Genomic DNA, 15756 nt, shown 5'->3' with positions numbered 1-15756 from the left:
AGTTGTTGGATGTCGAATAAAGTATGTTAATACTGCAACATCTACATCGCAACAGAAGATGTTTAAAGATGGCGGGGATGGCACAATCTGGAAATACGGAACCGGAAATGCGTTGCTACCAAGCAAACCAATCACAGCGCTCTTGGTCTGCGCTGGGTCTGGGTCACCTCGACGTGTAGTTACATTTTTTGGGAGGTGCACGTCAGGCTACACCGTGGGCTACAGCGAGCCTCCTGCGTAGCCACGTACCCTACGACGTAGGTACGTCGTTGATTTAACGCAGGACCATAAATCAGGCTTCAGTATCGATACTTTTGTAAATTAGTTTTGTATCCGGATACAGCTTTTGAGTATCGATACTTTTCAGAGTATTGATACTTTTGACAACACTAATGGAGAAACAATCGTCTGTGAACCTTCGTGTCATGTGATGCAAGTAGTATCCAGTGCCCAGTGAGAAGAGGGAAAGAAAGTGTAGTCAGTGCTCTACATTAGCCTGGACAACTAAAAGCTATTAGTGTTTGAAATAAAGCAAAAATACAGTCTTGAGTTACGTTCAGGCTGAAACAGGCTGAAAGTATTTGGCAGTCTGGTTCAGCAGAGTGTGGTCTTTAAGACACAAGTTGAGGGTTTGAGTTTGAGTCTGTTTGAGGTTTGTGCAGATGCTGATGTATTGCAGGTTGTTCCATGTTGGATGTACAAAACATTGGAATTTTATATGGAATATGGATTTTTTTTTTAAAGCCATTGGCATGAGACTCACTTTGGCAGTTCAGGTTTCTCGCTCTCATTCTCTCTCTGTCACAGACGCAAAAAGAAAAAGAGAGTCATGAAAGAGAAACATGAAACATCAGGCGCACTCCTGAGCCCCTCCAGACCACTCTGTCCTGGTCAATAGCTTGTGAGCGGGCGAGCTGTACGTTGTTGTATCACAGCAGCTCTATACTGCTACTATTTAGTCACATCTTGCAGCCGTGGAGCAACAGTGTGTCTTGCAGATATTATTTATATATGAACTGCTGTTGTTGGCTCACAGTGAATAAATCCTCACGTTTAACAGCACCGCTGTAACGGTTAATGCTGTTGACCGCAAACTTCAAATTTACAGAAAAAATATCAACACATATGCCTGAGACAAGCCTGGGCCTTCAGAATAAAAGCACCAGTGGTTCCACTTTGATTTATTTTATTATAAAAATATTTATTCACCTCTATTTCAACAGTGCTTTACCTTTATTATAACAGTAGTTTCTTTAACGTACTTATAACAGAAAGTTTGGTTTATGAATGGTCAGTTGGAGACCCCTCAGTCGACTGAGAGTGCCTCAAGTCCAGCAGCCTTTTTGTTTTTAGTGTACTTCCGGGGACGTTCTGGTCCCCAGATTTTGCTGCGTAATTAGCACTCTTCACTTACATGCTAGGGGGGGTGCAGTCACGCAGGCAGCAACACGGAGGAAGAGAGGCTTTGCACCCAAGACTCTGAGATTAAAATATCGTCACCGTTCTGCTGAGAAGTGGTGAATTTACAGCTCACAGCAACTTAATACAACCTGAGAAGTGGTGAATTTACAGCTCACAGCAACTTAATACAACACAGTCTCTGGCTTTTGTTTGATATCTAGTGTCAGCAAATTTCCAACTGTTGTCGTTAGCGCAGTTAGCTTGTGTATTATATTATCTGAATGCTGCTGTCACCCTGAACGTCCCGCTGAGCCCTGTTCAAACTTTAAAACTTCATATGGAAAACAAATAAGGGATCGTTGAATATTCGTATGAAATGGCTGAATCTGATTCGAATGGCATAATTCTGAGTCGGGTACAGCCCTAATTTATTATAATAGTAGCTTACTCAACTTTAATCGAACAGTACTACTTTATTTAACTTTGTCATAACAGTGCGTCCTTCAGCTTTATTGTAACAGTAGTTTATTAAATAGCTAAGTATTTTAGTAGTCTAGAGGAGATTTCATATCCTGTATCACACTATAGTCTTAACATTTTGCAATAATATTTATGGATCATATCGCCCAGCCCGTCTGCAACTGCAACTGCTGCCTCTGTCAGTAACATTATCAATCCAGCTGCAACTGCTAATGTTACACTGCAACTATTACTGCAGCCATGATTGCTGACATTGTTCAGGCTAAAATTAAACACTTAAGATGTGAATAAAATGTTTGATTGGTTAAATAATGTATTATTTAAATCCAGTATAGAAGATAATAATTTAAGATCTCTGAAAGCAGACTTAAACTGTTTTTGAACACTGTTTAATGTTGTGAAATCTTCAGTGTTTGGCATATTATAATATTGAATGGAAACATAAGTTGTTCCCATTTTAATTAAAACACACTTCTGCTGTCTTTCACCTTGTATTTGAACTATTTCCAGAGTGAATGGGGGTGTAGAGGAGGGCAGTGAAATGACAATTCTGGGTTAGCTGAGCTGCTTTTGTGTCATGAGAATGAGGTCGGTCTGATTGCCAGTGCTCACTTTGAACAAAGGCTTACTCCAGGCCGCATATACCTTCAGGATTTGGCCCCAGAAGGACCCTGATATCGGAGGATAGAGGGTCTGACTGAGCTGAGCATTGACTTGCAGGACATGCCCCACAGCTATGGAGCACATCAAAGTGAATTTTCTAATGTGAAAGAAAGAATCAGGGCTGAATTAGGACACTTTGTTCAAAGTATATTCATATTATTCTCTGTGATGTGAATATGAAAATTGCAGTTTGCCTCCAGAATATTCAGCGCATTTCAAATATGTAGGAATCTCTGATCTTCGTCAGGAATAAAGGAAATGGAAACATTTAGGACAGTTACAGAGACACAAAGAAATCTGTGACCTACATCGACTTGTACGAGCAACTCTGTGGTTATAAATGATAATTAGCAGAGTTAGTGTCACATTTTCACAGTTCATAAACTAATCAGAGCAGAGGTCCAACACACACACATATATATGGTGATAATATTAACTAGGGCTGCCACGATTAGTCGACTAATCGATGACTAATCGACTTTTAAAATAATCTGTGACTATTTCAGTAGTCAACTAATCGGTTTGAGTCATTTTTCATAGAAAAGTACTATAAAGTACCCCAAAATACTCTTACTGCAGCTTCTTATGTTCAGATATTGGCAGCTTTACACACACTACCATGACGGTGAACTAAAACCCTTTGACATGAGTACGAAACAAGACATTAGATGACATAATTTGGGGGTTTGGGAGAAACATTCAACATTTTAACACATTTTTCGATAAAATGATTTGTTGACTAATCGAAGAAATAATCAACAGATTAGTCGATAATAAAAATAATCGTTAGTTGCAGCCCTAATATTAACATTATGAGAAGTTGGATTTTGTAGCCTTTGTAGCAGAAATGTCTGTAAGTTTATTAGTTTATTAGAATATTAGAATTTATTTAAAAACAAAGGACTTAAAATAAAACCGAGACTCTTTTGTTTTTGTGATTTATACTTCACTAACATTACCACTAACCCTGCATTTTTAATCTAACTCAGTGGCTCACAAACATGATGCCAATCCAGGTGTGCCGTGGGATTTTGTGAAACCACATATTATTATGGCAATATTCAACTGGGCCTATACAAAAAGTTTTGACTGAATTTTCAATTGGCTGTATCAGGACGTTGTGTGCACCCATTTCCTAATAAAGAGCAAAACTCAAGGGAAAAAATATCTGATTTAATTTAACTTAAAAAACCTTCACAGGGAACCTATTAGTCATTGTTTACACATGGGAATTTTTAGTGTGTGACACATCAAAAGCTCTGATTGGCTGCCAGTGTGAGAGATGATAACATTTAGAGGGAGAAAGCCGTGAGTGGGACAATGGATCACTTTACTGTACGGAGCAACTTACAACAAAGCACCAGTGAAGACGACCTACACAGTATCATGAAGCTACCTGTCTTATTGTTTCCCATTTTTATTGTCTTATGTCGTGAGGAGAGTGATTAACACACATCATAAAGGCTATTGTGCACAGATATAAACACAGGTGTGCCCTGAGATTTTGGCCTGCCTGTTGGTGTGACTTGTTTGAAAACCGCTGTCCTAACTCACCTTGACTCTTTCAGCACTAGCGCAGTAGATTTGGATGCAGCAACTTCTTGGTGTCTGTTGTCATCATGTTTAAGTCATTCTCCAAGTGTGTTTTGTGGTAGAAAACTGTGTTCCACAACAATGTTGCACACTGTGCAACCTGTTTACCGCCGCTTTCGTGCAGGCCACCAGGGAAATTGCCTCACACGGTCTTAAGCAGTAATTTTTGTTGGTAAATGTGAGATGGACATTATTGCACATTGCACATTTTGCAAAATAACAACCAGACACAAGACAGTAAGTTTGGTGACATGATGTGGGGGGGTGCTATGACTGGTGACATTCACAGCAAAGTACAATGATTGGTCAACTTTGTGGAAAAGTTGCAGTGATTGGACACAATTGCAAAGTAGTGCAGAATTCACAGGGGTCAGTTGAATCTAGTGTTGTGTCGTTCGTGAAGGAATCGTTCAAAAGAACGAATCTGTTGAGTGAACGTACTGAACTGAATCACTTTGTTCATTTCTCAGTTCAGTTGAGCTCAGCAGCGAGCGTGCAAGCCGGGAGTGGGACTGCCAATTTGGTCTGGGCAAACGATGAATCACTCGCGAGTTGCGAGGCAGCCAGGGTGCAGGGAGGGACTGCCTACCGCGTGACAAATCACTCGGTGAACGAATCACTTGGTGAATGACGTAACCCCGATCCCTGAGTGATTCAAATCATTTCTTCTTAGCGATACACTTTCATAGGGACCGTTTTCTCCAAGCTAACGGCTAATGTAGCCACGAGTCAAGCCACATGAACACAATCACACACCTCCTCATTGTTTCAACAGACTTAGTTTCCAGATAAACAAACCTAAAAACGTTAGGCTGGCCAGTAATGAGACTCACAGGACTACGCAGTACACAGTCAGGGCTCCTCCTGCCAAGCACTGAACGATTTGATGAGCGAATCTTTTGAACAAATCTTTTTAATGAACTGATTCTAGTGATTCAGTAACATCTAAAGAACTGTTTTGCCCATCACTAGTTGAATCTGAATTAATTGTTGCAATTAAGACAACAGCACCGATGTCATGAATTCATTCTGCACCCACAGTCCTCATATTCACATTCTTTTTTAATTGATTCAAGTCCATGCTCTTTAATTGATCCATTATTGGTTTCCTTGTGCAAAAAAGTTACTTGATAGAAGGCATTTTAGTCGAGTCCACCAAAGTGTCACTTATATCACTGTTTGTGGACAGTGCTGAGACAAACCACGCTAACAGGAAACATACATATATTTTTCATGACCTAGACCTCACCACAGACTGTACTAAATATGTCTGTGTGCTAGTTTACAAATCATCTAGACCAAGCACATGAAGTTTGCTCAAACATTTTGGAAATACGAATCTGTTAAAGAAATGTTTCAAAAATAAGAACTGTATGTATATAGCACCTTTCAGACCAAAGATAGAAAGTGCTTTACAATAAAAACACCAACTGATCTTGAAAACATGTACAAAACAGAAAAGAGTATAAGATAGTATAAGTAACAATAAATATATTTAGTTAAGAAAAAGCCAAAGGACAAAAGTGAGTTTCAAAAGAGATTAAAAAGAGGTCACTGAGTTCGTCTGCCTGATATCCTCAGGACCAGACAGCAAAAGTTCGCCAACCTCAAAGCTCTGAATAAAACCCACTGACACCTCGTACGTAACTCTGAACAATCCAGATCTAAAATCTTCTGGTGTAACTCAAGTTTTCGGTTTGTTTCTGTCCTCAGACTGAGCATGAGCCTGGTTTAATTCTTTGTGCTGACACTTGAGTAAGGTCTATTTCTGGCCTGACACATCACAAAGATCTGGCACCTATGGGACACCTCCCAACTGCTCTCTGTGTTTCACATTCAAGTCATTTAGCTGACGAGCAGTTCCATATAAACCCACACCGTCCAGATAACAGTCACGTCAAGCAGCAAACAGTAAGCAGGTCAGCGTAAAGACTTCAAGTTCATGGCTTCTTAAAAAAGAAAAATTAGAGCAAAGACAGAAGAGGAAACTTTTTTTCCTCTCTGTGATTTCTGTGACTATTTCTGGAGTTCTCTTTTTTGCTCCTCAGCTACTTGCCCAATTCTCTTCCCTTTTCTGTCTCTTTTTTTCTACAGTGAGTGTCTATCTTTCTCAAACTACCATGTTGTATTTTATGCTGGTAAAATACACTTCTGCTGTTATAACTTCAGTTGGACTGAGGAGAGTTTTCAGTTGTAGCCAGAGGAGAGGAGCTTTCAGTTTTTGTTTCTTCAGTTGACTCAATAAGTTTTTGCTCGTGGGAAGAGAGAGAGATTATACTGGATTCAGTTGAATTGACTTCCACGCCAATTTAATTTGTTCTTCTCAGTGATGAAGGGTGTGCCATAACCACATTTGTTGAACTTCAGCATTGTGAATTGATGTCTGCCTTCTCTGGAATATAATGGAACTAGATGGCACTCAGCTTGTGGCGCTCAAAGCCCCAAAAAAATACATTTGAAAACTCAGCAGCATTGTCTCTTTCCAGAAATCATGACCTGGTTACTGAAGATAATCCACAGACCTTGTTGTGAGCAGTTTCATGTAGGAACTATTTTCTTTCTACCGAACTACACCCGCTAACTGTATCACAACACAGAAGGAAGAGTGCATCTACTCATGGATGAGAGGCCCGCGCTTGAGGGATGCAAACATCCGATGCGTCCTTCTCGGCTAAGCTTTAACGTTAGCTAGATCAGTGTTGCTAGGTGAGCTAGCAATAGATGCTAATTCTGTCTGCGTGAGCTAGGGATGGGCATCAATTTTCGATTATCGATGATTGATTGTTAAGGATTTTGATCGATCACAAATAATTTTGCTCGATAGTCGCAGTGTTTCCCCTACAATGCTACAGGCCCTATAAGCCGCCGTGCCTACGAGACCCCCCGCCGGACCTATGCAAAAAATCATAAACAGACGGAGGCTCTCACCGCTCTCCAAAGCCTTGGCGGCTTCCCTTGAGGCCTCTGAAAACACTACGCCTTTGAAAGACGGAGGTTTCACTGAAAACTGAAGCCTGTAACCTGTGGCTGGTAACGGTTGTAAACACCCAGGGGTGAACTGCGCATGCGCGCCATTCCTCTTCTTTGACCTGGGGGGTTGAAGCTCAAAACTGGGGCAGCTGCGCTCTCTTGCGGCGACAGACTGCACTGCACTTTTGTTTTCTCTCTTTTGAAATACTCGCTTATCAATTAATCGATAATTGATCGTTAATTCTTTTGATGATCGAATGATGAATTTTGATCGTTTGCCCATCCCTAGCGTGAGCATTTGGTTCTGGCTCCAAAAATCGAAGATGACGATGGCCAAAATGCCACACTCAAGGCTTCAAAACGATGTCATGATGGCTGCGTCCAATATTTTATACAGTCTATGGCTGTCATGAGCACGAACCCCTCGTCCACCAGCAGATGCATGCTGTCTTCTCAGTGGTGATTCCAGAGGCTGTTGATAAACTGAGAGGATTCACTTTAGATTTCCTGTATCTGTGTTCTGTGGGTTTCACCACTGCCCCCGTCCCTTTAGGAGACTAGGTGCAGTCATGAGTACAGATTATGGCCAATTCCTTTGCCCCGTCGTCACTGAAGTAAATATTGGACCCATTTTTTCACAAGCCTTACCCTTGTATACATTCTGACATGGATGTGGCATTTTTTCAGAGACAAATCAGGAGAGCATTAACTCTGTTGTAGACATGTCTCTATCTTAGCAACACACTCTCGCAAGATCTGGCAACAGCTGACGTGATCTTGCACTTAGTTGATATCAGACATGAAGCTGGCAGATAAAAACAATCGGCAAAATAAGGAACAAATTTGATCACATCCACACAACGTTTACTACACTTCCAAAAGAGGTGGGGGGATGCAGGGGAGAGATGACCACGCCCTCTTAGGAGACCGGAAGTGTATGCTATTGAGTATCACCGGCGCAGCTTGTAATGGGGCATCTTCTATTATAGAGAATCTTGAGAAAGTTCTTCAAATGTATTTTTGATGGCGTTTTGAGCACCACAAGCTGAGAGCCATCTAGTCAGACATGTCTCCAGCCGATATCTTCAACTCTTGGCAACTCACGAAACAATCTAGACTGATGAATAGCACCACAGGTAAAAGAAAATGTCTTTTTGATTTTGGGGTTAACTGTCCCTTTAAGCAACCGTTCCCAGTTAGACCAGACTTTTCCCCCTCCAGGCTTCTCTCTTTAAACTCTTTGGTTTCAAGTCTGTGAGGGGAGACAACAGAGGACACTTGAAACAGCTTTGGCGTGTCTTCCTGTTCATATTTATTTTTCCTTTCTCTGTTATATCTTTCTCTGTCCTTGTTTTTTACTCTGACCTTTAAATCTTGTCTTTGATTGTTTCCTGTCATTGTCTCTTACAATCGTGACAGATGTAGAGAGACACAAAGGGAAGCACGCTACATGACAGCCTGAAGGCAACACTGAATCTGATGTTCATGTGTTTGTTGACATTTGGTGCGTTTGTTCTGTGTTGCAGGTGCTGGTGCCCCGGAGAGAGGCAGGAAGACGGAGGACGAATTCTTTCTGTTTTCTCAGCAACAGGGGACGGGCGGAGAAAGGAGAAAGATGCCCAAACCAGTGAGTACCTGACATGCAGGAGATCAATGGCTGATTTACAGCACCACCTCTGTGGACCTGTCATGTAGAGTTACTGCCTTCACTGCTGATCTTTAATCCCTCAAGTGTTTCCCACTCATCTGCTACAGTGTCAGAGTGCAGGATTTCTGCTAGGTGTTACCGCACATGTACAGCTCACACATTATCAGTCTTCAGCCTCTGCAGCATCTGTGGTGCCTTTGAGTTCAGATGCTTTTTTTTCGTGCACAATAAGAAAATAAATAATTTTGTGATCATAACGTCTTATAGTCTGGCCTTGGCTGAGCATTGTTAAAAAATAAGCGTTGCAGATTTTGGTGTCTGGGTTTTGCCCTCCAGTCTCTTTACTCTGGTTAGTGGCTTGTCTCTTCTGACAGTGCCAATAAAGTCAAAATTTCCACAGGAAATCTTGAGTTCTCTAATGCCCAGATTGAACCCAGCATAATGCAATCAGTGGATGATACTCTTCTTCTTTAACCAGAGTGTATAATAACTTTTGTAATGGCTAATGGACATGAACAGCAGCCATCTGCACCGGGCATAAAAAAGAAATTAAAAAGCACTTACCTGCGAGCAGAGAAACCAGGAGGGAGAGAGATGGAAAGAGCTCATAGACGAGGTTATATATCGGCCCAGAGGGCTTTTCATGGTGGAAACAAAGACGGAAAAAGAGTTCAAATGCAGTGCAGAGGTAGGAACACTTTCATGACCCAGCACTTAACCGTGTGGGGAGATAAGAGTACGACTCCCTTTGGCAGGTCCGTCCAGCCACCAACTATCATGGTCCAATATGTGCCACTCAGTATGTGAATAGACAATATATTTTGTCTGTTATTAAAGTGATTTCAGCATTGAAATACCTTGTCAGAGCATTGTCAGTTTGGGGTTCAGTGTAAAGCTTTGTTTATAAAGCCTTGATGATGGCCTCCGTAGATGGTGTGCAAGTTACAAGCATGTAGTTGTTTTTGCCCAACAGATTGTTCGTTGCAATGTGCAAAACACCAGAGAGCATACAAACAAAATTTTTAGTGATTAAGCAAGAAGTCAGTGTGTGTTGCCAGAATGTTACCGCAAAAGCAGGCTGCCTGGCAACAGTAGGACTCATATACTGTACGTATTGCCAAACATTGCATATGTGTACTTAATTGTTGCTGTTGCTTACCCCCAAGTCAAACTTATTTCACATCCCTCAAGCCTCCTTTCCACCAAACACTTTCAGTATAGTACCTTTGGAACCAAAATTACCCCTTCAGACATGGTACCTAGACCCTAGCGTCTATCAGTCTGCACCTCGTTTATCGTCCACAGAACGAGAGTCTCTCTCCATGGGATATTTAAAAATAGCAGCTTTATGCATTTAGTCCTTCTCAGGCAAACTCAGGGGTTTAGTGTTGCTGTAGCCCACAGGAACGACGCTCAGCAATGCTTCTTTTTTCTTCGAGTGATGATTAGAATATATGCAGTTCACATAATCCGGTCCAAATCAATATATGTTTTTAAACGACTGAAGATCCGCTCATTACTAAAAGTGTATGTCATCCAAGAGAGACAATAAAAACAAAGGGAATTATCAAAGTTGTCACAGTGAAATTTAAGGTGTGCTGATGGATTCACGTTGTCACCTCATGCACTGAGTAACATTACAAGTTAATGTTCCACCTTAAAAGTCACCGGCAGTCGGCCCAGTGAATTATTTTTCTCAGACTCCAGCTGCTGTGAGAGGCAGCAAAACATCCTTTCATTTTATAGTTACAGTTTACTAATAAAACTCTCCACAGTATGAACAGTGGTTACATGAGCCTCAAAACCAGACACAACTCAGCCCTGAGCAGAGTGACCGTCCTCTACTGACCAATCAGACTGCAGTGTTCACAGCTCCACCTTTTAGTACCAGATCTGTGTGCTAGGTACCCCAACAGAGGGGGGACCAAACATGGGGACGGTACAGAATGGTTCCATTGGTACCATCCACAACTTTTCACAGTGGAAACTGGGCTTTTGCATCCCCACGGGTCGCCACTCTATCCATGACCGTTTGTTAGCTTTCACAGCCGTCTCTCATGTTCTTCCACGTCCTGGGGCTAAAAGCGTGTTCTTTCCCCAGTGTGGTGGGCCAGTTGTTTGTCCCTGTGGTCTCTCAATGAGAGAGTCGTAGAGATGTCTATACAGGCGAACCTTTCCTGCAAGTTGGACTGAAAAGTGCAGCGTCTGCAGTGGGCACTTAAAAATTCAGAGGTGTATAAGTAAGAGTTACAACAACTTTCAGAGTCTTCACGCTTGATGCAAACAGGGTGATTATGTTATTTTCTGGTGCACAAAGCTCACGCCAGGGGCACCACAGCGAGCATAACCAATGCTTAAAACATGAACTCAGATGTATGATCACTAATTAGAGGAGTGTTGAGTAGTAAAAACTGGAGTCTGCAGGAAGCTTTTGTTGTTGGCATCAGCCGTCTTGTTGCTCTCAGGGTTGTTCACACACAACCACCAGTTTGTGTTACAGCCAGTTAATTTTGTTCTTTACTACATAAGAGACAGAGCTGGTGCTGTAAAAATGGAGGCTAACAACATCACTGATTGCAGCTCAGATCATCAGTTTAGTTAAGACAGACAAACAATGCCCTCTGTTTGCCCTCAATGAATAGTACTCAGGAGGTTAAGGTTTCTGGCTGAGGAGAGAGGTTGACCACAAGTGCAGGATGGGTTTCAGGCTCTGATAAGAAACAGGTAAAAAGCAAATAGAAATAATCCATTGTTCTTTATTCCTAAAGTGCAGCTCGCTCTGGTGCCATTCATACCCACTACATCAGCTTTTTTTAAGTGAGCCCAGAGCCTGTCATCAGCTCTCCCAGTCAGAAGTAATGTGTTGCAGGAGCCTACAGAGGGGTTTGGGAAAACACGCACACATGCAGTCACACAGAAGCACAACAGTCGGTCACTTTATGGAACTGTCCTGTCTATTGAAAGGAGCGAACACAAAGAGGGCCTTCTCTGCTCTATTTTTGGACTGAAGGACAGTGGGAGCTTTCATGTTGCTCTGACACAAACACATACAGGCTGAGTTTGCACTGCAGCTTAAATAACAGGATTATAGTGTTAGGGTCGTGAAGCCATTTATTATATTACCTTTACTATATTTTAACTCTGGCAGCAGGAGCATGAACTCCAGGAATCTTTGAAACCAAAGCAGTTTAAAGCCTGAGGGTGAAAACAGTCAGAAGATTTTTTTCAATTCATTCAATTGTCCCAAGATTATTAGTTCCTGGTCTGAACCATATACGACATTGATTATACAGAAAATATTAAATTCCTTTCCTTTAACTCAGGACAGGTGAAGAATTGTAGCATTCACACTCATTTCAGTGTCAAGAAATACAAATAAATAAATAAAATACATTTTTATTCCAATCTTAGCAGGATAGAAAGAAAATGTCAATCGAAGCAACAATTAATCAGCTTGTGTTTTGTTCTTTGAGCAACGCCTGACTGTAAACCCATTCTAACTTCTAATACAACAACAACTATAAATAGATCGATAGAGGTCGGTCAGAGCCGCAGCACGGACAGGAAGCTTGTAGTCGCAGGGTGTTTACAATCCTGCTGCCTGTACACGCTGTTATCTACAGCCAGCCAGTGATTGTACCGAGCCCCTGCTCCATCAATCTCAGTAATGGGGAATTAGGCCAGGCCCAATCCCTGGAAAGAGACCAGGAACATGTGATGGAAAAAGTAGCGAGAGGATGGGAGGTATAGAGAGAGCGAGAAGGTGAAGAGAAAGTTGCATGAAACAGGCATTTTAAAGGTTGTTGTCAGTGCATGTTGAGGTCAGTGTCATAAAATGTTTGTAACCATCAAGGAGTTAAGTTAAAACATGAGAATCATTTAGGGCCCTGTCTAACACCTGGAGCTAAGCAGCTGAAGCAAAACTGTCAGTCCTAGTTTCAGACTGACGCAGTCGTCACTTTCACGGTCAGCACCCACATTGTGTAAGCAGCAAATGCACTTGCGCCCATGGGCGTGTAGGTCTTAAAATGAGATGTGGTCAGACTCATTGTTGGCACATCACTGTTTTGAGGAAGGCTTGGGCAATATATTGAAATTATACTACATCCTGTTATGACACTAATTATCAACTAAGATGTTAAATATCATAAGTGTTGGTTTTAATGGCTGTTTTACAGTTAAGTGATATAATTTTTAGCTGCTCTATTATTTGCCTTTACCCACTCAGTCATTATATTCACATAATAGATGATTATTTATACATAATATAATTGTGTTGATATATTGTAGAGCACCAAATATCTTGATACGGAGGTATTTCGTCAAAAATATCGTGACTTTTGATTTTCTCCATATCGCCCAGCCCTATTCAGAGGCAGAGGAAAACATTTGCACCACTGACTAAATCCTGAAGTCAGACTGGTGCAGTATTTTCCTGCCATGTAAAGGGCGCATTATTCAGATAATAAGATGCGCCTACATGGGCGGGTTCACAAGGCGTGTATTCTCTGCACACAGTGACACGCAGATGGGCTGAGGGTGGGTGAAATAATACATCATCAATGAGTAAAATGTTAATGACATTCTGTAAAATGTGAACAGAGCAGAGCTGCTGTCCGACACAGCAACGTAACTTTATTATTTCAGAAGCTAATAGTGTAGTTCTGTTTCCTCTGTCAGGTTTATAACTACAGTTTTTAGTTTTGCCACTTCAGTGTCCCTCGATATTTGCTGCATGACATCACTGCTCTGACTGTATCACTCTCAGCAGAAAATCATTTGCTTCTCCAATTTGCAGAATTAGCGATGTAAGTAGCAGTGCAGCAGGTGCAGGCACACCTGGCTTTTAAAGGGAATGGGAGAATAAACTTTGATTGCTTTAATTTATGTTACCCCTGAAACACACCTATGTTTAATTAAGTGACTACATACAACCCGTTTGCCCCTTGTGCCTCACTTTGCACCCATAATTTGCAAACTAGAGTTAGAGATGCCCTGAATGCACTGCGCACTTTAGACCATGCAATATAGAATATTTAAATAAGGCACTTTAACCTGGTGTTTCAGTCTTTGCACAGCATCAGAAAATATCTGTCTGTAAAGGATTTAGCTGTACTGACTCTGAAAAGTATCAACCCAACGTATCGCTGAACTGAATTAAGGACAGTTGGAGAAAGTACGTGGTGGCAGATAAAAGACAGAGCCATGTGGACGGACAGATGGATGGAAAATATATAAGCGTAAGCGAAAGTTGGAACAAACAAGTAAAGCTCAGATTATTGAAACACACCGTAGGGAAGAAAAAGGGCCGCACAAAGGGATAAAAGAGGATTTGGGAGAGCACTGAGTGACAGGCACTTTGTTCATATCCAGTCCAGAAAAACGACACCGACGTCGCCCTCGAGGGGAACTCCCACTCCGGTTACATTAGGCTATGCTTTGACATTAAGCCCAGCAGTCAGACAGTAAACACATCGGCCCTTTCACTGCTTCGTCTGTGCATTGGCTGCTTGTTTTTGCCATGAAGACGTTTTAAATGTCACGTCGGATTAAAAGCTAAAGCTGCCAGCTTTACAATGATTGAACAGCTAAGCTAGCTTGGCTCCATTAGCTTGTGGCTAATGTGGAGCAACAAAAGAGCAAAACACAGAGATGGACAGTTTGCAGGTGAGGTAAACCACTCACAGGAGCTACAAAGAGTCTCTGTTCTGTGGAGCCGCTCAGAAACAGTCTGTTGTCTCTCTAACAGCAGACGCAGGCTCTGAGCTAGTTAGCCTCAGGCATGCCATTAAAAAGTGAATGTGGCCCGGACCTTGACCCTCCTCAGGGCTGTGCTTTAATGGTGTTTTTGTGTGTGTGCATACACCCCTAACACAACATGGTCGTCCCCTGGTATTCGGGTCTTTCATGTTGTTAAAGGGGGGGTGCACAGAGGAGCTCTGTAACCAGAGTGTTGGACAAACAGGACGTGATTTCATCAAATCAAGAAGAGGAAATGCCAGAAAACAATCATATCTTTACCCCACGTTTCACCACGCTGTTTGTGTATTGTTAGTAACATGGGCACAGGGGGTTAGAACACAGAGGGGGCCAAAAAGTTTTTCTTTATATCCATATTTGTTCTATCCCAACAATTTTGTTCGTCTCATTCAAACTATCATCTCAGAGTCCTAAAGTCAAAGGTCGTACTGATGCGTCAGTGTCACATCAGAGGGTCACGTGACTGACCACAAACAACTCTTTGCTTCCTCTGGAATCTCTTGAGCATTTTATTTTGCATGTCAGGGTGCAGATTTAGGCCTCCAATCAGGAAATTACTTTTACTGCACAACTTAGCACTAATGTTATATTTGCACCACAGAGAACCACAGGAAGTCATTCCTGCCTGTGGTGCTCAACCTGTTCAGCTCCTCCCTCAGAGTGTCTGAGTCATAGACTGGCATTTGGACTTAATTCACTTTTATTAACTGCATTTATAATTCATAATTATCTATTGGGTCCAATAATTCTACTGCTGTAGTATTCTGTGCAAATACTCAACTGTGCAATATTTTTCAGGATACAACTTAATTCTCACCAACACCTCTTATATGTTTATATTTATTCAACATACAATGCACATAACTGTACACATTCTTATGTTTACTTTTGTTTTATTCTATGATGTATATATTGTAGTTGAATTGTCACACTTACAGCCTCAGCACAGTGACAATATATATTTCATTTTTAATATTTTCAATATCTTAAGTACTAGTGTTAAACACTGTAGCATGATGCACATTATTTTTATTTTTAATGCACATTTTCATTTGTTTTTTTATTTAATTGCAGTATATTTACATACTTATATTTCATACTCTTACTCCACTGCTTATCTTACTATATAATGACGAAAACTCTGTGTGTGTGTGTGTGTGTCTGTTTCACGTTTTTCTCCTCACTGACTTGGTCAATCCATGTGAAATTTGGCACAGTGGTAGAGGGTCATGGGAGGATGC

At 41.4% G+C, this 15756-nt stretch overlaps 2 protein-coding genes across 4 annotated transcripts in view; one reads left to right on the top strand and one right to left on the bottom strand.

Annotated features, from left to right (window-relative positions):
* The window catches only part of il1rl1 (interleukin 1 receptor-like 1), a 331020-nt gene that overhangs the window by 192585 nt on the left and 122679 nt on the right, over nt 1-15756 (bottom strand). The window lies entirely within an intron of this gene.
* The window catches only part of LOC126393221 (radixin), a 67919-nt gene that overhangs the window by 10432 nt on the left and 41731 nt on the right, over nt 1-15756 (top strand). For both annotated transcript variants that reach the window (XM_050049207.1, XM_050049208.1), the window contains exon 2: nt 8634-8734. In XM_050049207.1, coding sequence (XP_049905164.1) covers nt 8723-8734 — 12 coding nt within the window. In that variant the 5' untranslated portion in view covers nt 8634-8722. The remainder of the gene's footprint in view (nt 1-8633; nt 8735-15756) is intronic.

The sequence above is a fragment of the Epinephelus moara genome, chromosome 7 (assembly GCF_006386435.1).
Source record: "Epinephelus moara isolate mb chromosome 7, YSFRI_EMoa_1.0, whole genome shotgun sequence".
NCBI lineage: Eukaryota > Metazoa > Chordata > Actinopteri > Perciformes > Serranidae > Epinephelus > Epinephelus moara.
This window is presented reverse-complemented; position numbering and strand designations above follow the sequence as displayed.